Below are 20,893 nucleotides of genomic sequence, written 5' to 3' on the forward strand. Positions count from 1 at the left end.
TGACGGTACAGTACACAGCCATATTTATTTATCAATATAAAACAGTAACATGACCTTTAAATTTCACATGAGTAAAGTAGCACATGACTACAAAAAAGCTGAAGAATAAATTATTTTAGATACCCCTTTTTGAACTTAATTATTGAAAATAATACAATTACACATTTGCAAATAAAAGGAACAAAAAGCAACCACTGTGTGCTCTCTAGACACACAGGCACCCTTACCAGGTATGAGATAAGATCCAGAAAGGCACACCTTGTAGCCCAGGGTGCAGTCCAGTTAAACTTGTGCAAGTGACTTTGAACCTGACCCAATCAGCATGAAGCGCAGCTGTGAGCTTGATGTCCTAATCCCTCAGCACGACCTGAACAAGGCCAGGAGACGGGCACTTTACTATTACACACATGCAGCTGGGTTCACAGACCCAGACTAACACCGACCAAGACTATGTGCAGTAACCTTCTTAGAAAAAGGACAAAATCCTTGTGAACACACTCACAAATCTACAGATGGTTTCAGAGTAAATGGCTTGATGGCACCTCAATGTTTTAAAAAGGGCATGAAAAGGAGGTGTGCTTGGTAGACCACAGCTTGATTATGGGAGAGCAGTAATATAAAGCCCAAAAAGGACACAATCTCTATAGTTCGAAAAAGAAAAGGGCAGCAGTCCGGTAACCAATCCTGGGTTTCAACATTCAGACTGACTGCTATAGAGATTAAGCAAACAATGTCATGAAGCGAATGCCTTCATCAGCGTGGAGTTTAAAGTTCTCCTCACTACAGAAAGGATGACAAGCAGGTGGGCAATACAAACTCTGTAGAGTCTCCAGTCTTTGGTGGCACGGACCCACCACTGCCCCAAACAGTCACTGATTTCTCTTTTCATGCAGATATACATAGCCCTGCCCCCCAGTCCAGTCCTGCCTCTCACTGGTCTAGGACTTCGCCCCTCGACCACTCTTCCCCTGGCCCTGCTTTCCTGTGTATCTGAAGCTCTTCAGAGGGTTCCTCTTTTTGTGTTGTTGCTAGAAGCCAAGAAAGGAAAAAACTGGGTTTAATAAACAGCAGAGAACATATTCAGTGTTAAAATATGTTTAGTTAAATTCATGAGTTTATTTTTAGAGCTCATCCATCAACGGTGGTTATGCCGTAGCACAAAGAAGCTGCTCAGCATGTGCTTTGCCGCTGGTGAACTCACCTTGAAGTTCTTCTTCGTTTCTCTGCCCCCGGCTATGCCCTGTGTTCGTCTCTGCCTCTTCTTACGTATTACAGGATGGGCAACACCCCTCAGTGTGGGAGGGACTGTGGAAGGGTTACATTGGGTTTTGGACTTAGCACAGCTGAATGATTGTGCATACAGACTGTACGCTTGACCATTTCTATTCCCCCTTAGTTAGTGTTACTATAAAAACTTTCAATTTGTAAGATTCTACTCACTTTTTTTTTTTTTTTTTAAGTCTCACCTTAAGAGAGGTATTTATTTGAGTTGGTGTATATAACAATGCCTGAGCTTATCTATACTGACTAAAACTAAAACTAAGAGTTTAACAGATTATAGCCAAATGCAGTCCGAAACGTCTACAGGAGGCTACGAGTGATGAAGAGTGGTGAGAAACGTCTACAGGAGGCTAGGAGTGATGAAGAGTGGTGAGAAACGTCTACAGGAGGCTAGGAGTGATGAAGAGTGGTGAGAAACGTCTACAGGAGGCTAGGAGTGATGAAGAGTGGTGAGAAACATCTACAGGAGGCTAGGAGTGATGAAGAGTGGTGAGAAACGTCTACAGGAGGCTAGGAGTGATCAAGTGTGGTGAGAAACATCTACAGGAGGCTAGGAGTGATGAAGAGTGGCGAGAAACGTCTACAGGAGGCTAGGAGTGATAAAGAGTGGTGAGAAACGTCTACAGGAGGCTAGGAGTGATGAAGTGTGGTGAGAAACGTCTACAGGAGGCTAGGAGTGATGAAGTGTGGTGAGAAACGTCTACAGGAGGCTAGGAGTGATGAAGAGTGGTGAGAAACATCTACAGGAGGCTAGGAGTGATGAAGTGTGGTGAGAAACGTCTACAGGAGGCTAGGAGTGACGAAGTGTGGTGAGAAACGTCTACTGGAGGCTAGGAGTGACGAAGAGTGGTGAGAAACGTCTACAGGAGGCTACGAGTGACGAAGTGTGGTGAGAAACGTCTACAGGAGGCTAGGAGTGACCAAGTGTGGTGAGAAACATCTACAGGAGGCTAGGAGTGACGAAGAGTGGTGAGAAACGTCTACAGGAGGCTAGGAGTGACGAAGAGTGGTGAGAAACGTCTACAGGAGGCTAGGAGTGACGAAGTGTGGTGAGAAACGTCTACAGGAGGCTAGGAGTGATCAAGTGTGGTGAGAAACGTCTACAGGAGGCTAGGAGTGATCAAGTGTGGTAAGAAACATCTACAGGAGGCTAGGAGTGACGAAGAGTGGTGAGAAACGTCTAAAGGAGGCTAGGAGTGATGATGAGTGGTGAGAAACGTCTACAGGAGGCTAGGAGTGATAAAGTGTGGTGAGAAACGTCTACAGGAGGCTAGGAGTGATGGAGTGTGGTGAGAAACGTCTACAGGAGGCTAGGAGTGATGAAGAGTGGTGAGAAACATCTACAGGAGGCTAGGAGTGACGAAGAGTGGTGAGAAACGTCTACAGGAGGCTAGGAGTGACGAAGAGTGGTGAGAAACGTCTACAGGAGGCTAGGAGTGACGAAGTGTGGTGAGAAACATCTACAGGAGGCTAGGAGTGACGAAGAGTGGTGAGAAACGTCTAAAGGAGGCTAGGAGTGATGATGAGTGGTGAGAAACGTCTACAGGAGGCTAGGAGTGATAAAGAGTGGTGAGAAACGTCTACAGGAGGCTAGGAGTGATGGAGTGTGGTGAGAAACGTCTACAGGAGGCTAGGAGTGATGAAGTGTGGTGAGAAACGTCTACAGGAGGCTAGGAGTGATGAAGAGTGGTGAGAAACGTCTACAGGAGGCTAGGAGTGATGAAGAGTGGTGAGAAACGTCTACAGGAGGCTAGGAGTGATGAAGAGTGGTGAGAAACGTCTACAGGAGGCTAGGAGTGATGAAGAGTGGTGAGAAACGTCTACAGGAGGCTAGGAGTGATGAAGTGTGGTGAGAAATGTCTACAGGAGGCTAGGAGTGATCAAGGGTGGTGAGAAACGTCTGGAGTAAGTATTGGTGTAGAATCAAGGCAGTGATGGGGTTTGCCATGTAGAATGCGACAGATCTACAGTCGAACACATTCCGTACATTTTTTGAACAAGGTTAACAAACAGACCCCTGGAGGGCACAGGGTGTTCTCAGGGGGCTGCAACTTCTCTCCCAAATGACCCAGGCAAAACAATGTTCCCCAGACTGGGTAATCAATTCATTTACATGAACGCTGCCGTTAGGTAAACACAATGAAAGCAGTAGCACTTCTAATGGTACAAGCAAACACCCTCACTAAAAACAAACAAACAAACACCCTCTCTCACAGAATTTGCCATTGCCTGACGAAGGTTTTGCATTCAGCAGAAGAAAAAGGTGCTTTTTTTAACCAGCGTGCCATTTCTTTCTTTTTTTTTTTAACTCTGTTAATTTATGTATGTTTAAGTACTGGATAGTTTGTATTACATGCATGTAACATATCAAATGAAAGGCCACAAAATTTAATTTCATATTATGCAAGTTGCAACAGGACCAGGCATACTATATGGTAGAGGCAATATGTATTAAAAACAAAAACAAAAATATATATATATATATATATATATATATATATATATATATATATATATATATATATATATATATATATATATATATATATATATATCTCTATATGTAGCAGTGACCAAACACATGATTTTTTTGGAAAAGCGTTGTGTGTGTGTGTGTGTGTGTGTGTGTGTATATATATATATATATATATATATATATATATATATATAAAATCATAGAAAAAACACTGCACCATTGAACCTTAATATGAAATTAACAATGGGGTGTGGGAGGAGCTGAGCGTCTAACGATAACGTCCCTTTCAGTATAGCTGCTAAAATGACGGAACAATAGACTCTGTCACATGATGAGAGGCTGAACTTCAGACCATGAACCAGGTAGGTGGCTTTTATGGTGCCTGCGTAATATGTGCGTAGCCGTCGGTGCGCTGACGCCCCAAAATGAATGGGCTGAGATTTAAGAGTTCAACTGAAAGTTACCGCTTGCAAAACACCTAGATAGACTTAATATCATCTTTCTTTTTTCAAAACTGTTTACTTACTGCAGTGTACTGAGTTTCTATAATGCTTAAAGATAGCGGCCGAGAATCACGTACAAGCGAATAAAGTCTTGCGGCACTTAAAATATCCAGCACTACTTTGATTTATTTTAACCAGAACTACGCAGAATGCGGCTCACAGTGCTTTCGTCACTGACACCGACTTCCTTAGAGACTGTTGTAGCGTTTCAGGCATTCTGAACTGGGTGAAAAATACAGTAGCTTGATGTCTTCAAATCTCTCTGCGGGATTTTTCCTGCACTGAAAGTTGCAGATATGCGGGAGCAACTTGGAAAATGCACAAATCCTGCGCTGAAATTCAAGCCCTGACCACTTTAAAAAACATGACGCGGAGTATATTGAGTATAGATGTGCCTGCATTACAAAGAAAGCTGGCCTTCATTACCCAAAGTGTGTGATCTGCTGCCTAATTTACACCCTTCAGAGCAAAAACATCCAGAAAAAGCTGGGAGTTCTACTGAATTTTTCTTGAGAAAAGCTACATGTTGCTTGCAATGAAAGTAAGGTACTCCGTTTCTATAGATTCACTGGGCTCCTCAGTCAAGATGCCTAAGAAGCCAAGAAAGTTTGGGAAGCCCTACTTTAATAAAGCCCCCTGGAATGAATGCTTTGATTAGTCCTGTTAACACTCACTGAGATACTCGGGAACGTTCTTCAGGTGGGGTTTGATGATGGCGGGGTGCAGAGCTTTATCGTGGCGTAGTAGCTGGAAGTCTCGAGGGTTATCGTCAAAGTACGTCTGGAGAGGAAAGCCCAAAGAAAAACATGAACCAGCAGCCCTTGCAAAATCGGGCTGTGTTGTCTCTACAGGAGATTGCTGTGCAGTTTATCTGGCTGTAGCAGTCAAGGAGCCAGATTACAATATGTTTTATACAGTATATACAGGAGATTAATTAGCTTTATTACATTTCTTTCTTTTTTATTGTTCCCTTACCTTTTTGTGGTGTTGGAAATCATTATTAGTGGTTCACATATTGTCTGATTAGTTTAGGAGCTGCTCTTCGGTTCTAGTTGCTGCCATACAGTAAGATCAGATCAGCCAGTGTCTTTGCTATTGACACCAGTACCAGCAAAGCTGAAGGACACTGGTTTCTAAAACGGCAGATCACTAGATGGAGCTAGCTTGCTGCCTTCTATAAAGACACTGGCTAATCTATCCTACTGTAGGGCAGGCAACTCGAACTAAAGAGCAGCACCTGCTTTTCACACATGTGGCTCTCACATTCAAACACATCTGGGAACGTGAACACTGTCTTTAAAAGAACACTGAGGAATTCCACCCAGTTCCAACAGGAGATCTGAGACTGTTCTAACCACACTTGATCATGGTCATTCCAATACAGTCCCTCCAGAGGTGACTACACATGGGGTTCTTAGGGGACAAACACAAAGCATCTAATCTGTCAAAGGACATGTGAAAAATATCTGTATCATTCACATGTCCAGTGGTTAAGATCAATGTAGCAACAAAATGGTTCATTTTTACTGGAAACCAGCTGCACTCATGTGAGTGCGAGTGTCCACTTTTTCAAAGTGAAGTGTACGTCACTCATACAGCCAGAAGTTAAAACAATATAACAGTGAAACAATAAAACAGAAAAAAGTACTTGACTGAAAGAATAAAAAAATACAGCCGTTTACCAAATGTGAAGACAATAAATATTAGCCACATATTACAGTCCCAGAAACATGCTCATCTAGGATCATGTATTGCAGTATCTGCAGCCCTTACCTTGTATAATAACCAGTGCAGGCATATACAGAGGGCCCTCATAATCATGTAGTAAGTGCACAGTAAGTGAAAGCTTATAGTCTGTAACCCAAACATATATATGAGGCTAGGACTGCATAATAAATGTTTGGAGACGGTTCTGGATATATAAACTCTACAAATATGTAAAACAATATGCACTGAAACGCTATTAAGAATATTTGTTTTACAACTTTACATGACTGACAAAGAAAAACTAACCTACGTAGTTTGTGAGTTATGGAGTGTGAAGGTATAATTTTAGTATCTGCTCCGCACTTTGCAGGCTGCCGATAACAGATTTCCCAGTTAGCCTAGCCCTTAGTCTTGCAATGTTCTTTAAATGATGGAAATGCTGGTGATGTTCGACTCACTTTGAGTTTCTCAGAGTTGAGCAACTCCTGTTTGATCTCCTTCAGACGGGCCTCCTTCACAGCCTGCTTGGTGACAGAGCGCATGGCATCCTATGGAGAGAGCAGTTTAACCAGGTCAGCCTGCAGATCTACAGCAACCCCTCAGAGATGAAGCAACACTGTGGACACTGCGTTCTCTCTCTCACTCACCCGATACCTGTATCTGAACCCCTCAATCTCCTGCGTCTTAAACAAACCAGCATTGTGGACACTGCGTTCTCTCTCTCACTCACCCGATACCTGTATCTGAACCCCTCAATCTCCTGCGTCTTAAACAAACCAGCACTGTGGACACTGCGTTCTCTCACTCACCCGACACCTGTATCTGAACCCCTCAATCTCCTGCATCTTAAACAAACCAGCACTGTGGACACTGCGTTCTCTCACTCACCCGACACCTGTATCTGAACCCCTCAATCTCCTGCATCTTAAACAAACCAGCACTGTGGACACTGCGTTCTCTCACTCACCCGACACCTGTATCTGAACCCCTCAATCTCCTGCATCTTAAACAAACCAGCATTGTGGACACTGCGTTCTCTCACTCACCCGACACCTGTATCTGAACCCCTCAATCTCCTGCATCTTAAACTCGTACGGTTTCAGGGCGCAGTCTGCATTCTCTGAAAAGGGAGAGAAGGTTTCAATACTGTGTCACTTCACTCAGTCTCCATACTCTTAACAGCACTGAAATAATGAAAAACCAAAGGGATATTGATATTCTGTTCAATTAATTATGCTGCAGTAATTATAATTATTGTAAAAAGTTACATAAACTACACACATTAACATGTTTACTCTATTTTTTCTAAATAACCAAGCAGTAATCACAGGTACAAATACAGAAACATGCTATATAACATTTATTTTTTCAAACAAATGGGATCGCTAAAAGTGGTTGAAAATACGAGAATAATGAATCGCTCAATGAAAAACACAACATGGAAATGCGAATGATTAAGCTTGGAAAGGTGTGGAATTGAACTGGAATTAGTATATGGTACAACTGCAGTTATGCCAGTGTGCCAAAGATCAACTACAATTATAAATTACATTGAAATTGCAATTCATTACGAATTACAATTGTAACTGGCCCCAGTTGTGGAACTGGCTTTCCCAGACTAACCTGCAGTGAGGGCATCTTCTATTTCAGCCAGCAGGGGGAGCTGTGTGTGCAATACGAAGGTCAGGGCTGTTCCGCGGTTATCCGCACGGGCTGTCCTGAAGAGAGACAGACAGGGGTTTCCAGGTAAGTGGAGGCATGCGGTGCTGTGATCGCAGCTCATTCACAGTGTAGAGCAGTACTGACCAGCACAACCGAGGAAAGCTCACCTGCCGACACGGTGGATGTACGACTCTATGGTTGTGGGGAAGTCGAAGTTAATAACATTAGCCACGTTCTGGAAATCAATCCCTCGCGAGACGCTGTACTCTTTGTCTTTCCCGCTGAAGAAAGAATAAAGAAAAAAAACATTTCCAATCCACCCGAAGATACATTCAGAAAGACTCTCCATCACATCAGCTTGGCTGAAGAATCTCCAGCAGACTGGCTGATCAGCTGGAAATGCTTTAGCCATGAAATTGAGGATTGGTTTCAAAATGTAGATTTGCTTGTTATTCAGATTATTGGTCATTTGATTTACCAAGGTTTGGATTAAAAGAAATTCAATTAGGCCTGGGTAATACGAATGTATTGTAACCCCAAAAAGGACAAGAACCTGAATTTTGTTGAGTCTTTTAAAATGTGTTTACAACCATGCTGGGTGGTTGCTAGTGCCCCCAGAATATATTTTTTTCATGTTACTTTCTTTTTCAGCTTCACTTTTCACACAGGAATCTGACGTCAGGCTGCCCTTCAAAATCCCTCCACTTCCTCTGTGTATGCACGCCTGGGTGTGGAAGTTGTCTAAATTTGATTATATTGTTTTGAACTTCAATCACTATCTTGCCAGCGTTTCACAAAAACACCCTGGCTACATAATTCCACTTAAAGAAAGTTTGAAGGCTGACATCCCCCTCCTACCTGACAAGCAAGCACACCCAGAAATGAAAAGATCGACCTGAAGGCAACCACATAGAAATAATGTACAGATGAGAGTGCACCCACCCCCTGCCCTGGGCTTTCTTCTTCTTGCCCTTCTTGCCGTGCCCCCCGGGCAGGGCGGGGGGGTCCTCTAGACTCTGCTCATCCGTGGCGATGATGTAATCGTAGAACCCCTGGTTAAACTGCCCGATGATGTGGCACCTGGAGAGGACGCAGCAAACAGACACGGTCAGATAGTAAAACTGCACCCTCAGCTCCTTGGTAACCTGGCTTCTTGTGTACAGTGCTCTTCTGCCCTGTTGTCATAGAAAATGTGCCCCTCGAGCCACAATCTGTGGCATTTACAGAATCGTCGAGTACAGCATGTTATTGCCAGGTATCTGTGTGGGTGGATTCGAGTGGGAAAGCTGTGACAAACCTGGAGTGCACAGGGAGCTCCGAGTTGAGCACGCAGGCAGGAATGCTGAACTGCTCCAGGAAGAGTTTGAGGCGGTAGCAGCGGTCAATGGTCCCGATGAAGATGAGGGTCTTGCCCCGGACCAGGGCCAGCTTGAGCAGGGTGTAGATGAGCAGGAACTTATCCTCCTCCTCACAGCGGATGTGGTACTGTGTGAGCTGGGAGCTGCCTGGCAGCTGGGAGCCCTGCAGCTTCAGAGTCACCTGGAGGGAGACGGAGAGGAATGAACACTGCACTCATCTTATACCTTGTACAGTGAACATAGCTTTCAAAAGCGGAGCGTTGGTTAAAGGAAGTTCTGTTTCCATGCCCTACTATCTTAAGCGACTTTCACACACAAATGGCGCTACTGAGCTGTCTCTGAGACATTAAAAAAATTCTTCAAAATACCCATTCACACAGCACAACATTGCACAATCTATGCAGGCATAATATCGTCATAACCCTTTGACACAGCCTGACTCGTCTGTGTGAAAGGGGTTTGAGAATCCGTCACCCTTGCACTGCCTTTGTCATTTCACCTCACAGTGGTCAAAGCAGCTGGTTGGTTAATGACAGGAAAGAATCCAGGAAAGCGGTGAGGAGAATTTCACTCTCCGTAAAAGTGAAACACTATAGAAAAGCATGGCCTGATAACAGAGATTTCTTTAACCTAGCACCAGATATCGTGCTTTAAAAGAAAATGCAGAGTCAAAACAGCACATTTGAAACAAATAAAACTTAAATTATTTTAAAATGTGATATGGAAAACACTACTGAGGTGAAAAGACCCAGGTAGTGCAAAAGATTTCCTGAGATGATATAGAAACTGAGAACTTTTTTATAACAGATATTGTGTTTTAAAATGAAAATACATGTTTGCTGTAATATGCGAGACCTATGTAGTTAATGGCAGTGCAAAACCTGTAAGATTTATGGAATTAATTGTTCTCTGCTCTCTGGTCCCCAGGGAGTACGAACATACCAGTACGTTCTGCAACTTTAAACTTGAATTACTGAGCCTACAAAACCCCTGATCACATAATATTTTAACACTAGGTTTCTGCAACACCTTTTATTGGTCTCTTGTGCCCTCTGCCAGATACTGACTGAATTAGTCACAAAAATGTCAACAGTGTTTGTAAACCAGCAAAAATCGCTCAGTGAGAAAGTATTAGTAATAATACTGAATTCAGATTCCGATTTAAATTCAAATACATACAATTCTTCCACTGAATCGGATGTCAGCGAGTGTCATTGAAGACATAAGCAAAGAATATTTACCATCAACATCAAGTGACAGCGAAGAGGCGGCGCCAAACTCTGTGCGTTTCTCCATGCTTCAAGCAGTATCATACGCTGACGCATTAGACACTCTCACTCCCTCCACCCCCACAACCTGTTTACCCGGATACGATTCATTCATCTCCCTCTCAAGTGTTGTTTTGGTTGTTCCACCCCATTGTTTACTGCCTACATGTTATTTTTTTAGTCAAAACCTTTCCCTCTGACTAAATAAAAATACGCTTGTTTTATTTATTTACAGTAAAAATGATTTGTCTGTATTTCGTCAGTATTCATCACATACAAACATATAGCTTTCAGCTTGTTTGTACTCTGTACTCGTAATAATCAAGCGCGTGCAGAAGACAGAAAAAAAAAAAAAACTCACTCCCGTAGGACCGGCAGTGCTTCAGAACTCACTACTCAAAGGGTTAAAGAGAAAGCAGCTTTTAATATTATTTTAACTTCGTTTTACATTTCTATGTTTTGCAATCATTCAGAGGCTGTGGGTTCTGTTGCTCCAATACTGAGTGTTTATCATGTTGGGTTTACCTGGCTCTGAGCTTGCATGTAGAATCCAAACTGCCAGGCACTGAACCTTTGTATGTATGGCATGCAGGTCACATTTGAAATGGTTTGAATGGAGTAGTGAACATGTTCAAACACACAATGGACCATGTCATTTACTCTTTGCATTCACTAAGATCGAGTGGAGTACAATATAAATTTGTTCCAAGGCATGAAAATGCAATCGATTATCGGGTCATACCCCCTTGTCCACATAACAACAAACTCCTTATGGCTGTGTCATACAGGAGATCATTTCACTGCTGTTTGTCCTCTGTATTCCACGACACATCACAGAGAAACCCTATACATGACACCACTGTGCTACTTTCAGTTTTTACAGTGCTGTACTCTCCATATCAGCACAACTGACGTGACTGGTTTTAAAAAATCATACCCGAGACACCTCACAGAATTCCATTCCGCTGCACACTCCATTCAGAGCAGTGACGTCACAATGGGCATCGTACCTCTGCCACTTCATGGTAAGACACCTCACAGAATTCCATTCCGCTGCACACTCCATTCAGAGCAGTGACGTCACAATGGGCATCGTACCTCTGCCACTTCATGGTAAGACACCTCACAGAATTCCATTCCGCTGCACACTCCATTCAGAGCAGTGACGTCACAATGGGCATCGTACCTCTGCCACTTCATGGTAAGACACCTCACAGAATTCCATTCCGCTGCACACTCCATTCAGAGCAGTGACGTCACAATGGGCATCGTACCTCTGCCACTTCATGGTAAGACACCTCACAGAATTCCATTCCGCTGCACACTCCATTCAGAGCAGTGACGTCACAATGGGCAGTGTACCTCCACCACGTCACGATATTCTCTACATCAACCCTTCCCCTCTTTTCATTGAAACTGACAATGCACTAAATAAAGACTGCTAATGATCAGAAAACAAATCTAGCTGGTTTTTAAGTTGTGTATTAATAATAATAAAGCAGCATATAATAGAGTTCTAGGACAGTGAGCGACTGTGTATGGGTTATATGGGCACCAACCCTGAAGCTAAAACATATTCCCATCAGCCAGCTTACCGGGTTGTGCAGAACCAGCTTCTTCAGGGACTGGACGTCTTCGTTAAACGTGGCAGACATCAAGAAAGCCTGGTAGATTTTGGGCAGGTGGCTATGAGGATACACACAGACATTAAAACCCGACAACCAAGGAACCCATTCTAGCTATATATCTGAACACGGGGAACCCATTAGAATGCTATACATCTCGATGCTGGGAAATGAGGCAAGAGGCTAACAAGACTGTAGAAGACAGCTTCTTACCTATCATTAGCACAACAAGTAACTTTTGGTTTCGCTGTTTTTTGTTTTCCACACTTATTTTCACTTGGAAGCAGGTGGAGCCCTTTCCTCCAGCCACAACACTACAAATTTACATCTTGTGTTACAGGTAAAAGGATCTCATCTAACCCTTGCACAAGGAAACTGAAGCGTCAGAAGAAGTCTTAGTAGCTGTAACACAGGAAGTGTATCTAGGAAAGACACTCCGGTCCAGAAGTACAGGAAATTAAGAGCAGACAAGTAATCTAATAATATACCAAAATGTACATCTATGAAATGACAAAAGACACAAGCTATTTACGAATAACGTAACGTTATTCAGTGCTTGAGAATGTAATCCCAAAAGGACCACACCAGTACATTTAGGATGTTCCCAATATAATTCCTCCACAGCTCATCCATTAAAGAGCTCAGTCTCAGCCCCTTACCAGAGGAGGCTCTTGAGGTCGCTCTCGAAGCCGAAAGAGAAGACCAGGTCGGCCTCATCGATGACCAGCATCTCCAGGGAGCTGCGCAGGAGCAGGTTCTGAGCACTCAGCTGAGCCAGCACACGGGAGGGAGTGCCCACCACGATATCGGGCTTCTCCATCAGGATGGGCCTGGGCGAGAGTGAGGCGACACACAGATGGGTTCGTGAAGCAAGGCTGGGCAATGCCTCCTTTTACCAGCGATACATCAATAGATCCATGTCCGGAATTATTATTATTATTATAATTTTTTTTTTTTTTAGAGTCACTAAAACTAGCAGAAGTGATATATTTAGAGTTATGATAATAACATACTGAAAATTAGTTAACTACTACATCAATGAATTGACATCAGATTATACAGAACTCCTCTAAACAAATGTCTTACCTTATTTTCCTGCTGAGTGGTGCCAAATGAGGGTAAAAACACGACAATAATCTATTGAATAACTAAACAAGGAACTCCAAGCAACAGGCGGTTCAGCAACAACATAACTTATTTCCAAAAAACAGCTCTGTATCTTACTGTGCATTTGTTTTGTTTGGATTCTTTGCTTTTAAACGAGGAGCGTGGCTGGTTTCCACTCGGCCGCTCGCTGGGGTGCTTAAGATGCTTCTGGCCAAGTTGCTACTTTTGGAAAATGATCTAGGCTGTTTTTCCACCATTCATTTATGCGTAGTGGTAAAATGAACCCAAATACAATTATCTTACGGTTTTTTAACAAGCTGTCAATGCACAGTCAAAACTCAAGCAGGCAGAGTAAAAAGTAGCACAGCCCAAAAAAAAAAAAAACAACCTGCGATGCACATGCTTGAACAATACAATGGATCGATGCATCACCCCAGCCTACAGCGAAGACATCAATATTTCAAATACAACGCAGTCGTAGGCCATGTGCTCTGATCGCAGCTAAACCACTGCACTGAACTACAACACTTGTGACTGGTTTAACACACTCTGATAGCAGTGATCTTGGGCTACTTTACCTAAAACAACATTAGGCTATCCAGGATTAGTGCTGCTCAGTGTCTGTGAAACCCACCAGTGAGCTTTTCATCTATTGCATTTACAGTTTAAACGTTCTCCAAATGCTAAACGCTTCGCATTTCGTATGCCAAATGTGAAAATGTGGTTATTTATTTAATATTCAGTATTTAATATTCAGTATGCACATACACATTAGTGTTATACACATTCATTCTTGTTATGGATTAAACTGTTGCCAACATATATGTTTTTAGGCACTGTTAAATTAAATGGGATATAAAAAAGCAAAAAGAACCAAAATATTTTCAACAGAATAAGAGTGACCAGTAATAGTACTGCTATTGTAAAAACAATATGTAAAACACTGCATTTAAAAAACCTTGGTTAGCACATCTTTAAAAAAAAAAAAAAAAAAGAGTAGTAAATGTTACAAGTGAAGTGATACCACAGTTATTCAAAGCACCGCGTTACCTCTGTGCGGCGAGCTCCGCCTGGCCGGAGATGTCAACCACACGCACGTCCCTGGCACAGAAGGCAGTCAGCTCACGGATCATCTTCTGCACCTGCTGTCCCAACTCCTTACTGGGGACCAGGATGAGGGCTCGGACTGCCTGCTCCGTCACCGACTGCATACCAACACAAACACAAGCACACAGCTCAGCTCAGGCACAGCATCTACTACTGCACACATCCAATACAGCTTCTCATCACTACACCAACGTACCAAGAAAGAATGTTTCCATTAGTGCTTCCATAGAAAAACATGTGCATTGCTGGAACCCACCTTACTTCAAATACTTGTCCCAGCAGATTTCCTTTATCATCAAACCAGAAAACTGTTTAACTTCTATTTATGCAGAAAACAATCTATTACCTACTTACCCAGTTTTAGAAGCTGGGTAACAGCAAAGCAACGACGTTTTAGTGAGGCCTTACAACTGACCCTCCTATACAGCATGAGAATGTCCCTCAAAATACATGCTTATTTATTTGGGTCACAAAACAGTAGGGGTGTAACGATTCAAGGTGTATCAAATTGTGATGCAAGAGCAAAAGCACGGCACAGCTCACTGTAGTTCACCAAACGGTCCTTGAATGAAGAACAAGTGTGTTTTATAGTTAGTACAAATGCATACTCTCCTTATTCCATTTCTTCCCCGACATGCACTTGCCACTTCTTTCTTAGCAACATCTACCGAATCCGTCCTTTTCTCACTACTTATTCCACTCATGTCCTGGTCCAAGCTCTTGTACTCTCCAGATTGGACTACTGTAACACTCTCCTTGCTGGTCTCCCTGCTTCGGCTATCCACCCCCTTCAGCTCATTCAAAATTCTGCTGCTCGTCTTGCTTTCTCCCAACCTTGCTACTCTCATGCACCCCTCTGCTTCACACCTTCCACTGGCTACCTGTCTCTGCTCGCATTCAATTCAAGACCTTTGTTCTTGCCTAAAGCTCTCTTCACCACACTGCCCTCTCCTACCTCCAATCCCTCATGTCTACCTACACCCCCTCTCGCCCTCTCTGTTCCTCCGCTACAGTCCAATTGGTCATGTGATGCCTTCCCTCCACTCTCCATCTTCCCATGCCCACTCCTTCTCTTCCCTGGCCCCTCTGTGGTGGAACCAGCTACCGGAGAACTTCAGGACTGCTCTGTCTCTCACTGCCTTCCGCCGCTTCCTCAAGACCCCCGTTTAGACTGCACTTGTAGATCTCTTGATCTACCCCTCCTACCGTTACTGAATCCCCAGCTGATGCACTATCCTTGCACTACTAATATGTCATTATAGATATAACTTCTTGTAATCCTAACTAATCTGCATTTTAGTAGTATAATTTGTGCTTACTGTAAGCTATACTGTATTTAAATATACATTTTGCACCTGTAAGTTGCCTTGGATAAAGGTGTCTGCCAAATAAATAATTTGAGCTTATTATGCATCACAAGTACAGCAGCATCACATGTATCGTAACACACGTTGTATTATGACCTGCACATCGTGATACGGAACGCATCGTTACATAGTGTATCACTACACCACTACAAAACACCACCCTTAAGAAGATTATATAACACTAAATTTGATTATTATCATTATTACAAAATATCTTCATAAATTAAAAAGACTTCAAGGATGGAAATACAACTCCTATTGCATAGCAGTTTCACTCATTACAGATTTTAATACAATCTTGAATCGCCACAGTATAAAGGCAGAGGTGTGTAATTTTGGGAAAAAAACTTTTTATCCAAGGAACAAAATGCTAGAAAAATCTACTTGTCCTTCTTAAAAATCAACTTGCCCCTTCCCCGTCGCACAAAACACACAGAAAAAAGTAGAATATAACAACTTGTAGGATTTTGGTTTTAAATAACAGTGAACACAATCATTCAATTAGTGATTAACAGGGGCGGATCTAGCCTTGTAGCTTGACGGGTGCACTGAATTCTTCAAGATACACAAAAGGTTCCCTGTGACCCCACCTCACCTCAACAAATGTATACCATACTTTAAAGAAATGTTCCTGTCAGTACAGTTTGGAACACATTTGCTAGTAAACTTAAGGAATATATTATGAGTACTACTATAATAAGCAATACTTGGGAGTTATTCAAATATAAAAATAGCTTCTGCCTGTTTTTTTCCCCCACACTCTTTCTCTCTAAGCTGAACCCATCTCCTGGCGTGCAGGTGTTTTAGTTTGTTGTATCACAGATACGAAATCATTGCCAACTATTACTGCTGCTTTGTGGAATTCTGGATTTTTCTTGACGTTCTTGACATGGGCTGAATGGCCTCCTCTCGTTTGTAAACTTTCTTATGTTCTAACCTGTCAAGTTTCTCTGCATTTTATGCTGTTTTTCTACCAGAATGCATGCAATATTTACAGTAGGCTCCATCAAATTCTGCAAAGACAAAATATGTTTTTTCTTTTAAGCACCCAATCAAAAAAGGGCTCGGTACGTCCCCAGCGCAGCTCGGCTGTACAGTGGAAAAGACAAGTAAAAACAAGACTAGTAAAAACAAGAATGGATCAAACTGCTATGCTATGGGAGTCTTGCTTCCATCACTTTAATGAGTGCAATGGTACCCCGAATGCACTTCCTTCCCCCTGCCCTGTCATCTCCCAGCCCTCTTACCTGCTTCACAGAGAGGATGTGTTGGATGATTGGCACAGCGTAGGCAGCGGTTTTTCCAGAGCCGGTTCTGGCTCGAGCCAGGAGGTCCTTCCCATCCAGTGCCAGCGGGATGGCCTTCTCCTGGATCAGGGTAGGCTGTGCCCAGCCAAGGTCAGCCAGCGCCTGTGGAGGAGCAGGGATTCAGGGTTAAATCCACCATACAGCATGTGAGGGGCAGCCTGAACAACCTGACACTGGGAGTCAAGCGATTCACATATCAATTTCAAAGCAGCAACACAGTAATGTTTTTGTGCGTTTTAAATGTATACGGTAGTGAACTAGCAATGACCATATTTTAATTACATTCAGCTGTTTGAATTAAATGTTAAGTATTTGTGAAGCATGCGGTTTCAGATGAACGGAATTGCAGTTGCAATCCATTACATAAAAATTACATTTTAGATTAGAATATTCATAATTCAGTTCTGTTTTTAAATCCAAACAGTTTTAACATCTACACAGATCACAAAAAGCAGTGTTACAAAACAGTATGTTCACAAACAGAGCAGCACACATTGTCAAATATATCATCTAGTCGACCATTTTTACCTTGATTATTCAACTCGAGGTAAGTAGTTGTTCTACCTCTATTACAGAGGTTGTGGTTGGAGCCATAGCTATTGAATAGCAGTGTCACCCATTCCCCAGCATACAGGTAACAAGCTCAGGTATAAGAACATAAGAAACTTTACAAACAAGAGGAGGCCATTCAGAACATCTTGCTTGTTTGGTTGTTAGTAGCTTATTGATCCCACAATCTCATTAAGCAGCTTCTTGAAGGATCCCAGGATAACAGCTTCAACATCATTACTGGGGAGTTGGTTCCAGACTCCCACAATTCTCAGAGTCTGTGTAGAAAACGTGCTAATTTTCTGTTCTGAATGCCCCTTTATCTAATCTCCATTTGTGACCCCTGGTCCTTGTTTCTTTTTTCAGGCCGAAAAAGTCCCCTGGGTCGACATCGTCTATACCTTTTAGAATTAGATCGCCGTATAATCTTCTTTGTTCAAGACTGAATAGATTCAATGATTTTAACCTGCCTGCATTTGACATGCCTTTTAAACCCGGGATAATTCTGGTCGCTCTTCTTTGTACTCTTTCTAGAGCAGCAATATCCTTTTTGTAGCGCGGTTACTTATTAAACTCAAAATAAAACCAGGAATGGATCGCACTACCATGCAATGGGATACTTCTATCCATATACCTGACAAGATGCTGACAGAAGCCTGAAAGTAACAGGGGCAGACCATCATTATACTGGGAATCACTTTGTGATGTATACATTTGTCTTTTTTTATTATATTTAGGATATTTTAGAGAAAGCTGTGCAATTTATTTACACGTGAGGCCTTAGGAATTCCACATCCAAACTTAGGTAACTTGTTGCGTGGGCAACACCACATGGGGGTACAGTGCAACAAGGTACCTAATGTTAGTTTTAGAAATGTTTATATTTATTTATTTATTGATTTATTTATTGCATTTACATAGCACTTTTTATACAAAAGTATCGCAAAGCAGTGTACAGAACATAGCAGAAAAAAGAACAAACCACAATTTGTATAGCATTTGTATAGCATGTCACACATACTGCCACAGTCAGACCATTTAACTAACAATAATAAAACAAAAACAGCCATTTTAAAGTTACATTAAAACCCACTAAGATTGTTCAAAGCAACGTTTAGGAATACAATCCGCCCATAACCCCAATTTAAAGCAAAATGAATTATTTCAAGCCCTGACATCTTTATTTTATAGTCTGGTTAACTTTATTATATTAACCATCTTTCTCAGCACTGAAGTACCCAAGCTTGGCATGCATGCGGGCACAGAGTAGCCTCTCTTCCGTACCAAACATTCCACCAACACCGATTAACTGTAAACGCCACTTCACAATCCCAATGACTGCGACGCAGTTATCATCGGGTTACCTTTAAAAGGCGATCATCCAGCCCCATTTCATGAAACTGTAACCTGCCAGCATCCATTGCTCCCACGTGTGTGTCTGCAGCGCTCTGCGAACTGAGAGGAGTTGCGGGCGAGGAGAAGAGACCAGAGGAAAAAACACTGCCGCGTCGCGGACAGGAGGGTGGACTGCACTTTCCAACAGGATTAGTCGATTCGTAGTATGCTAGCACAATCGCCGCAAACGCTTCCACTTATTTGAACGCTTCGCTTTATGCTATTGACCATGGTAGGGATAATAATTTACTGCTGACGTAACTATGAAAAGTAATAGAGGCCGATCATAATTTTACTGGGAATGACTTTTGCGATGTATTTATTTGCTTCCATTCGCTATGTGGAACCGTTTTAAAAAGAGACACGTGCTCAGTTTGCAGTCCTTAATTTCTTGATTTAGGTTGCTTCACTTCAGTAGAGCCTTTTGGCCAGAAGCATTTCACTGGCTGTACAGCATTAGGGGCAGGCAGCCGGATTGTGAATGACAGGAACTAAAGGGTTGAGGGGGGAAGGGGTTGGGATGATCAAGGAAGTGCAAATATAACAGACTAACTGGAAGTAAAGCATACACACAGAGCAGTTGCTTTAAGCCACTATGGTACCATATATCTTGTTTGCTATAACACATGCTTCTACAAGACTGCACATATGAGACCTACATTGTGATTAGAAATGCACAACAGATACGATTATAGAATGTTTTAATTAGCTAGAACCCCTTAAATTAATAGTAGCTATCAGTTATCCCAAATATCTTACCTGTTTTGCACTTCCATTAGCTACATACGTATCAAATGTGCAGTTTTGAAAGAAACACATTTAATAGCAAACTAACTTTTTAGTTTTAAAAACATTATGGGGTAGATGTAAGTATAGACGCAGTGAAAATAATTGCAGATGCAAAATTAAAATTGCACTGTAGCCAGGCAATTACTCAACACGCACAAATAATGATCTGCAATTATGGTAAATGAGCGAATCGGTCTATTTAGCGGCTGCACTTGCAGCCCAAAGGTGACGAAGTTAGGACTACATCAAGCAGTAGGCACAGTATGACAATTGTGGAGCACGGAAATACAAAAAACCCAAAAATAAAAATGGGCAGCAAAGTCCTCTTGGTGCACAGAAAAGAAAAGGAGCTGAGAGTCCTTACGGCTGAGGTAACTCAGCATGAAACTGAGTTTCAGCCTCAGTCAACAGCAGTTATGCGAGTATCCTTAGGAAATTATATGTATTGACCTGCCCTTTTCAGCATGACATCCAGACATGTGCCTATCACTCAGAAGAAGGTGGGTCGGGCTATCCCTCCAGACATTCCAACTGTGGTCTGAAAGGAACCAGAGGCTAAGTAGTGCAGAGAACACAGCACTTTCATATGTGCATGGATAGCGGTCCCTAGATTGACGTTGGGGTCTAGCTCATCCTCAATTCAGCTATTAAGAACATAAGAAAGTTTACAAACGAGAGGAGGCCATTCAGCCCATCTTGCTCGTTTGGTTGTTAGTAGCTTATTGATCCCTGAATCTCATCAAGCAGCTTCTTGAAGGATCCCAGGATGTCAGCTTCAACAACATTACTGGGGAGTTGGTTCCAGACCCTCACAATTCTCTGTGTAAAAAAGTGCCTCCTAGTTTATATTCTGAATGCCCCTTTATCTAATCTCCATTTGTGACCCCTGGTCCTTGTTTCTTTTTTCAGGTCAAAAAAGTCCCCTGGGTCGACATTGTCTATACCTTTTCGGATTTTGAATGTTTGAATCAGATCGCCGCGTAGTCTTCTTTGTTCAAGACTGAATAGATTCAATTCTTTTAGCCAGTCTGCATACAACATGCCTTTTAAACCCGGGATAATTCTGGTTGCTCTTCTTTGCACTCTTTCTGGAGCAGCAATATCCTTTTTGTAACGAGGTGACCGGAACTGAACACAATATTCTAGGTGAGGTCTTACTAATGCATTGTAAAGTTTTAACATTACTTCCCTTGATTTAAATTCAACACTTCTCACAATATATCCGAGCATCTTGTTGGCCTTTTTTATAGCTTCCCCACATTGTCTAGATGAAGACATTTCTGAGTCAACATAAACTCCTAGGTTTTTCATAGTTCCCTTCTTCAATTTCAGTATCTCCCATATGATATTTATAATGCACATTTTTTTGCCTGCATGCAATACTTTACACTT

General features: G+C 42.3%; 1 protein-coding gene across 1 annotated transcript; it reads right to left on the reverse strand.

Annotated features, from left to right (window-relative positions):
* On the reverse strand, nt 1–18,913 carry LOC117397704 (probable ATP-dependent RNA helicase DDX56). Its single transcript, XM_059008488.1, has 14 exons — nt 18,682–18,913; nt 16,709–16,870; nt 14,038–14,192; nt 12,540–12,710; nt 11,851–11,941; nt 8,927–9,168; nt 8,572–8,709; nt 7,797–7,910; nt 7,591–7,685; nt 7,014–7,087; nt 6,426–6,515; nt 4,935–5,040; nt 1,202–1,305; nt 1–1,028 (listed from the first exon to the last, which is right to left on the reverse strand). The coding sequence occupies exons 1-14, from the start codon at nt 18,736–18,738 to the stop codon at nt 939–941; spliced, it is 1,689 nt and encodes a 562-aa protein (XP_058864471.1). The 5' UTR covers nt 18,739–18,913; the 3' UTR covers nt 1–938.
* Between the last annotated feature and the right edge of the window lie 1,980 nt (nt 18,914–20,893).

This window comes from Acipenser ruthenus, chromosome 37 (assembly GCF_902713425.1).
Source record: "Acipenser ruthenus chromosome 37, fAciRut3.2 maternal haplotype, whole genome shotgun sequence".
NCBI lineage: Eukaryota > Metazoa > Chordata > Actinopteri > Acipenseriformes > Acipenseridae > Acipenser > Acipenser ruthenus.